The sequence below is a fragment of the Misgurnus anguillicaudatus genome, chromosome 11 (genome assembly GCF_027580225.2).
Source record: "Misgurnus anguillicaudatus chromosome 11, ASM2758022v2, whole genome shotgun sequence".
Taxonomy (NCBI): domain Eukaryota; kingdom Metazoa; phylum Chordata; class Actinopteri; order Cypriniformes; family Cobitidae; genus Misgurnus; species Misgurnus anguillicaudatus.
Genome location: NC_073347.2, coordinates 24,282,501 through 24,290,487, shown reverse-complemented (window position 1 = coordinate 24,290,487; position 7,987 = coordinate 24,282,501). Strand labels below are relative to the sequence as shown.

Below are 7,987 nucleotides of genomic sequence, written 5' to 3'. Positions count from 1 at the left end.
CCACATCATCATACCACAAACAATACCCAAAGTCATACCAGTGCACATGAACAAACCTATCAAAGCCAAAAAACAGCTCATGATTCTCATTCAGCTTTTTTATGCAATCACATATATCAAGGAGTTTGAAATTGCTCCCAAATCTCCCATTTTCACACACACACTGGTTACGCTTACGCTTTCACTTACCAAACTGTTGCTTTATCATGACAGGGTGTGTGCCCTGTTGAGATGGGGGTGAGGTATTTATGGGTGAGAGGCCATAAGTGTGTATGTGTGTGTGTACCGGTTGGTATTACTCAGTGTTTGGGAATGGCAACAGCTGCTGCAGAAGGACATTAAAAAAAGAAAAACAAAATTTAAGAGTGAAAAAGAAAGAGTGAATGATGGAGTGAGTGTTTAGGGAGCTGAGCTGAGGAAAGAGTGACAGCAGAGAGGACAGAACAGAAGGGTTTAAAAGTCAAGATGAAAATGTGTGACACAGTGAAGGGTGAGTGTGTGGGTCAAATGAACTCCAGATGTGACGTGGACTCAGTTCAGATCAGTCATCGGAGCAGAATTAAACGCCAAACAGAAACAGACAAAAATCACAGAGACAGAGAAAAGAGAGAGTTGATTACATCAGGGCCATTGCTAAATTATTTTATTATGTCAAAATATTTTATTTGGCACCATGTCCCGGACCTGATAAGTTGGATAGAGTAGAGAAGTTTAGTGGGCTCATGCACTTCAAGACCTGGGACATTCCCTTTCCAAGGAATATCCTGGATTGTGTGTGTTTGCAGACTCCTCTTAACAGAGTCTTCAAAACGATTTACTGAACGTCTGTGACACAGCGAGCATGATTACTGATGGAGCATGAAAATCAATTCGGGGAGGGAAAAAAACAGAGGTGCTGGAAGAAAGAAAGAAAGAAAGGTGAGCATGGAAGCAGATGTTAGCATGGAAAGACCAATCAGCATGAAAAGAAATCAGAAAGACATACAGCAAAATCGCCTCCTGTAGGCAGCGATTCGGTCAGCAGATGTTTCTGCTGGATATAGACTTTGCTTTACCTTAAGACCACATTCTATTCACAATCTCAAATCATAAAAACCAAAAAAAAGAGACAATTATTAATTCAAACATGCAACCTAAGGGAAAATGGTATCTCATTTTCTTTCTCATTTAAACTCTGCATGAAATTTTGGTTTAAAGACCCTTGCCTCAGGTCAATCTCATCCAAGTTTATCCAGAACACCCAGACATGACTATTAAAATGTCTTTTTTTCACTTTTCCACTTACTTACCCACTTACATTTAAAAAAATTAATAAATCTATAACATGTCTATACATTTAATCATTCATAATAGATCAATTAATTTTAGATTCAAATGAAGCCTTAAAACCATTAAGATTTGTTCCTCTTAATTTTGGATAAAAAGAAAGGTAAAGAACAGTAATGAGAATTTAAAGAAAATCAACTTTAAAAACAGGAATTACTAAAATAATAAAAGTTAAATGATCATACACAGTTGATAGAAAGTATTGGTGTTTAAAGGGGACATTTCACAAGACTTTTTTTAAGATGTCAAATAAATCTTTGGTGTCTCCAGAGTACGTATGTAAAGTTTCAGCTCAAAATACCATATAGATAATTTATAGCATGTTAAAATTTCCACTTTGTAGGTGTGAGCAAAAATGTGTTATTTTGGGTGTGTCCTTTAAAATGCAAATGAGCTGATCTCTGCCCTAAATGGCAGTGCTGTGGTTGGATAGTGCAGATTAAGGGGCGGTATATCCCCTTCTGACATCACAGGGGAGCCAAATTTCAATTACATATTTTTTGCAATGCTTGCAGAGAATGGTTTACCAAAACTAAATTATTGGGTTGATTTTTGTCGCATTTTCTAGGTTTATAGAAGCCCTGGGGACCCAATTTAAACAACTTAAACATGGAAAAAGTCAGATTTTCATGATATGTCTCTTTAAATGGTCATGAAAACAATGCAAAAAGTCCCACAAAGCAGTTCAGACTTTTGCCTACACCTCCAAACCTGCAACCAGAACATAAAACATCTTAAATCTGATTGTCACCTTAAGTTGCAAAGTGAAGTTACATCTTACTTCTTAATGCAACGTTGCTTCAATTCCACAGCTCAGGGACAACACACTTACCACATCTAACCAAGTACGTGTGTGAGAGTGTGTGTGCGTACATGTTATGAGCTGCATTACTTTGGGCGGTCTCTCAAGCTAATGCAGCATATTAGAAACAGCAGGAGAGAGCAAAGGCCAAAGACTACACACACACATACTCTCTAACGCAGAGCATTTGTTTTCCATTATCTGACATACAGAGAACCCTCTGTCCAAATCAATGAAGAAAAATCAGCCTGCCTATCAATCTTACTCGCGCACAAACCGGTAAAAACACACACTAAAGCCTGGGTCTGTTAGACTAAACATGGATCACGCAATTTTTTATTCCAGATGCCACAATGATGTAATTACAAAAAATAAATAAATTAAAAACATCTTTAAGTTTCTTCTCTTTATTTATTTTATTCAACATAAAAATACATTTCTGTGACAATCTGTGCAGCGATGTTTATAAAAACACTATACTTGATGTTTTAATGAGTATTATAAGGTAATGAATACTAATAGTAAACTACATTGTGAACGCCACTGAAAATTTTTGGAATGTGTTATATAGAAATCCTAAATGGAATAGACAAGCACACTCCGATTTGGTATATTTAAAGGCAATGGCAAAACTTGTAAACGTTTGTCAGTTTAACAAATATCCTTACACATAAACAAAATAAATTACTCATCATATATTAAGCAACTGAAAGAAATCAGCTACAGTTCATTGGTCTTATGTTTGTCCAAGGCTCATAGCAGCACCTGTCATGTCTGATTTAAAGATTGTCAAACTTTTTTTTGTTTTCAGACCTCCATTAGGATGTACTTGTAAGTACTCTGCTGGACATTTTCCCATAATGCATGTGCTTTTGTCAAATACATTATTGAGAATTAAAGTGTTTTAATGGTCATCTCATTTTAATGAAATTCCCTGGAAGAGTGTTCGATACTGTGTAGTCTTGACTTAAGTGTGACCTATAAGATTCACCTTCAAGTCTGGATGTGAATCTATAACTAATGATGATCAGGTCGCAGGTCAAGAACCTTGAACCCAGGAGACAATGATGACACACAGACTCAAAACACCCACAACCAGGCCAATCACCAACAGAGAGACAGCCTAGAGAGAACGAGTGAAAGATGCTTATGGAACGAAAACAAAAATTAGCAACACATTTTTTCATTTAGTATAGAATAACATATAGGGGCGGTTTTCGGGACAGGGATTAGACTAGTCCTAGACTAAAATAAATTTAAGAGCTGTCCAAACTGAAAACTATGTAGGACCACAAGAGTCATGCAAAATGTAATAAAGATCTTCAATATTTAATAACTACCTGGACAATAAAAATAGCAATTAGTACGTTTGTTTAAAAATTCATTAATTAATCTATAAATAAATAGACAAAGTTACAAAAAAACATTATGTAACATTTTATTAGGTAATAAAAAGTGAGATCACAAAAATAATGTAGAAATGAAATATTAATCCATTAATAAATAGTTCAAATTAATATAACAATTTACAAAAACAACATAAAACACTCAATAAGTTCATCATTTTAAATTGCACTTACAAATTCCAAATTGAACAATGGACTCCCAAAATGTACCTCAAAAAGCGATTTAAAAAGAGAAATAAATAACTGGATTTATAAATTGAACCACAAATACAGGTTTAAATCAGGCATCCAAAAGGGCATTTCCGTTTGGCATTTCTGTTTTCATTTTCCCGATGGTTCTGCTTGTTCTTTTTGCTGTTCGATTTGCTTTTCGTTTTGGCCTCTCTATTTGGCTTTTCCGTGACTCTTTGGGTCCTCATCCGATATCTATAAATCTGCGCTTGACGTACAATCAGAGCCAATCAGCGAGCTTGTTACATCCACCTGGCCATTGCTAATTTGCATTTCTCATTTGACCATTTGCAAGAACCCAAAGAGTCACGGAAAAGCTAAATAGAGAGGCTAAAACGAAAAGCAAATCGAATAGTGAAAAGAATAAGGAGTGTTTTATGTTGTTTTTGTAAATTGTTATATTACTTTGAACTATTTATTAATGGATCAATATTTAATTTCTACTCCATTTTTATAATCCCACTCTCCATTGCCCAACAAAATGTCACACAATGATTTTTTTTTGTAACTTTGTCTATTTATTTATAGATTAATTAATGAAATTTTAAACAAATCCACTAATTGTTATTTCTATTGTCCAGGAAGTTATCAAACACTGAAGTTCCTTACCACACCATAATACACTCTTGTGGTCCTCCATAGTAAACAACTTGCACTGACATATCTTAAAATATATCAGTGCCTCTTGTTTTGCCACACAAGTAATGTTTTTAGTAAGGCATGTTTGCTAATTAAACTAAGGCCTAGTCCTGGCTTAAGCAAATCCCTGTCCGGGAAACCACCCCTTATATTACATTTAAAACCAACAGTTTTAAGTATGGTGCATGATAATACAACACCCCTGCAGGTGAATGGCATACCCCTGCTGAATTGAGAGATTTGATTGGTTCAGAGCTGATTCTCAAATAAAACATTCCCGGATACACAAACAATAAACACGTCGATGTCGTCGATCCTGCAAACACACAAAGGACAGTTGTGCTGGCATACACACGTAAACAACTGTAAAGCACACACAGAAAGTATGGACACACACACTTACCCACTACACCGAAGACGTTCTTGATGTCAGGGACGAAGATGGCGAGCAGCAGCACAAGAGTGAGGATGAAAAAACAGGAAAGACAATGAGAGAGCCAGGAGGAATCTCTCGCTCCGCTGAATAACATCAACAGCGACTTACGTGTCTATAAGTGAGAAAGACAGCTGGACGTTGCAAAAATTTTAAAAACTGAATAATTAAATGCCTGATGATAAACTCACTGGAAAGTGAATGAGGGGCACAGTAAGCAGGACAGCCAATAAGATTGCAAAACGCACTGACATCACCAAAGCATCTCGTGGCAGGTAGGTATCATATCCCCTCAACAGCTCTGAGTCTACATGTGCTTTGGATATAAGACACGTTTCATCAGATCAATCCATTTATTTGGGTCATTTTCAGATTAATCTGATATGAGTTATGAGAATGAAATGTAAGGGTTGATGTGTAACCCATTTGGAGATCTACCATTCTGCAAGTATTTTGCAACAATAATTTTAAACAATGGCATGACTCGTTGTTAAAGGGACACTCCACTTAAAAAAAAAAAAAATTGCAACTTTTAATTTTCAGTCGGTCTCAGTACACAATGTAACTACAGAAGAGTCGAGTTTTAAATAGGAAAAATATTGAAACTCTTTGGTTATTTTTTAGCGTGATGCTAATGGTCTAATCAGATTCAATGGATTGTGCTACGCTATGCTAAAGGTGCTAGCGCCAGACCCGGAGATCAGCTGAATTGATTCCAAAACGGTAAAAATCAAATGTTTAACTCTAGGGGAGCTGGAAAATGAAAAAAGTGGAGTGTCCCTTTAAGGATTATCCACCTTAAATTCATGCTTTCTGTCTTGTTTCATGTGACTGATTCAACTTTCCTACCATAGAAGGTGAGGTAGCCAAAAAGTGCAGAGATCAGATATAGCACCAAACTAAGAAAGATGCTGACATTCGTCACATTCTGCATTCTCCGTTTAGTGGGCCTGAAACACACACGTATTGTAAGATAAAGGTAGACTATATTGTTATATGTGAAAGGAAATAAATGAGTAATGAGAGTAAACTGACCTGTGTAATTCACAGTAAATGGGTAAAACCGTAGTATGGCACAAGAAGGAGAAAGCCATTGTGGGAATGGCATAAGCACTCTGTAATGCACAGACATGGTCATTTCTCACCCTCCTGCTGTGTGTACGGTTATGCTATAATATTACAACTAATATTTGTGTTTCTAATAGTCCTGCAAGGTGGTCTTTCAATCAAAACATCTCTACTTACTCAGTAAAACACACTCACCTTACTAGAGATCACAAACAGCTGTGGGGTGCATTCTGAGGTATTTAAGATCTAGGGATAGACCAATAATGGTTCAAAGTCAGGATCGCAATAGAACAAAAAAAATTATTACTGATATTTACAATATCATGTATATTGAATATAAATACACCCTTCTCTCAAAGATTAAAATAAAGGTGGAGTTTCTGGATTAAATTAAACTGTACTTAACAAGATTAATGGCTATATTGACTGTTAACATTTCAATTCCAATGAAAACATCTATCTGGCCTGTATGTATATTAGATAAAGTCATGTGACTCCATAGTTGTGGAGCTGTCTAAATCATGTTTTGGATTTTATTGTTCAGACACATTATCCAAGGGTGTGTGGTCTTTACCAGGCTCACAGTTGAATTGACTGGCAGTGGGCAAGGAATGGACCATTTTTTGATCACCACCTGTGATAGAGAACAAAACATCAACATGGGACTGAGAGAGAAAGACAGAAAAAGAGAGATATAATGACTTACCACTACAGTAAAAAACAACATGAAAAGGAATGCAAGACTGCTGGTGTATCCCAGGAAACCTGAGAAGGAAAAAGAATATAGCATAGACACTCTTAAGCAAATGCACATGCAGAATAACACACACTTTAAATAATACATACCAATCTTGGGTAGTAGAGCCAGTGGCAGGACCACAAATACAGTGATTAAAATCAACAGTATAACTCCATCCTCGTACCACTTTCTAGAGTGCAAGAAGAAAGATAGCAAAAAGACATATATATCATAAAGTAAATCATGGGTCATGGCTGTGTTTTAAACTATTAACAAAGTCTTATGGCATTTTTACAGGGACAAGTCCTGTGATATGTCTCATCCATACTTCCTGTTTTGATTAAAAAAAATATGGGGTCTTTAAATACATGTGTGTGTTAACAGTCACACTTTCTCCCTAACTAACCACTTAAACACTGCTATGCCAATAACTCCATTTATTTTCCATAATCTATTCATCCATCCATCCATCAATCTATATCTATCCATCTACCCATATCTATGTATCCATATCCATCCATCCATCCATCCATCCATCCATCCATCTATATATATACAGATGTATGTATGGATGGATGGATGGATGGATCGTTGGATATGGATGGATATGGATAAATATGGATAGATAGATATCCATCAATCTCTCCATCCATATCTCTATCCATCCATCCGTCCATATCCATCCATCCATATCTATATATCTGTCCATATCTATGCATCCATATCCATCTATCCATCTATATCCATCTATTTCCATCCATATCTATATATCCATCCATCCATCCATATCTCTCTCCATCCATCCATCCATCTCTCTCTCCATCCCTCCATCCATATCTCTATCCATCCATCCATCCATATCTCTATCCATCCATCCATCCATATCTCTATCCATCCATCCATCCATCCATATCTCTATCCATCCATCCATCCATCCATATCCATCCATCCATATCTATATATCTGTCCATATCTATGCATCCATATCTATATATCCATCCATCCATCCATATCTATATATCCATCCATCCATCCATATCTATGCATCCATATCCATCCATATCTATATATCCATCCATATCTATATATCCATCCATCCATCCATCCATATCTATATATCCATCCATCCATCCATATCTCTATCCATCCATCCATCCATATCTCTATCCATCCATCCATATCTCTATCCCTCCATCCATCCATCCATATCTATATATCTGTCCATATCTATGCATCCATATCTATATATCCATCCATCCATCCATATCTATATATCCATCCATCCATCCATATTTATATATCCATCCATCCATCCATCCATATCTATATATCCATCCAACCAT

General features: G+C 36.2%; 1 protein-coding gene across 1 annotated transcript in view; it reads right to left on the bottom strand.

Moving 5' to 3' along the window:
• Positions 1–2,519: 2,519 nt before the first annotated feature.
• The window catches only part of slc38a6 (solute carrier family 38 member 6), a 14,978-nt gene continuing 9,510 nt past the window's right edge, over positions 2,520–7,987 (bottom strand). The window contains exons 7-16 of the mRNA XM_055170040.2: positions 6,752–6,834; positions 6,612–6,670; positions 6,480–6,539; positions 6,101–6,151; positions 5,873–5,952; positions 5,687–5,787; positions 5,029–5,153; positions 4,808–4,952; positions 4,626–4,720; positions 2,520–3,251 (exon numbers count right to left, since the gene is read on the bottom strand). Of these exons, the coding sequence (XP_055026015.1) occupies positions 3,168–3,251; positions 4,626–4,720; positions 4,808–4,952; positions 5,029–5,153; positions 5,687–5,787; positions 5,873–5,952; positions 6,101–6,151; positions 6,480–6,539; positions 6,612–6,670; positions 6,752–6,834 (883 nt within the window). The 3' untranslated portion in view covers positions 2,520–3,167. The remainder of the gene's footprint in view (positions 3,252–4,625; positions 4,721–4,807; positions 4,953–5,028; positions 5,154–5,686; positions 5,788–5,872; positions 5,953–6,100; positions 6,152–6,479; positions 6,540–6,611; positions 6,671–6,751; positions 6,835–7,987) is intronic.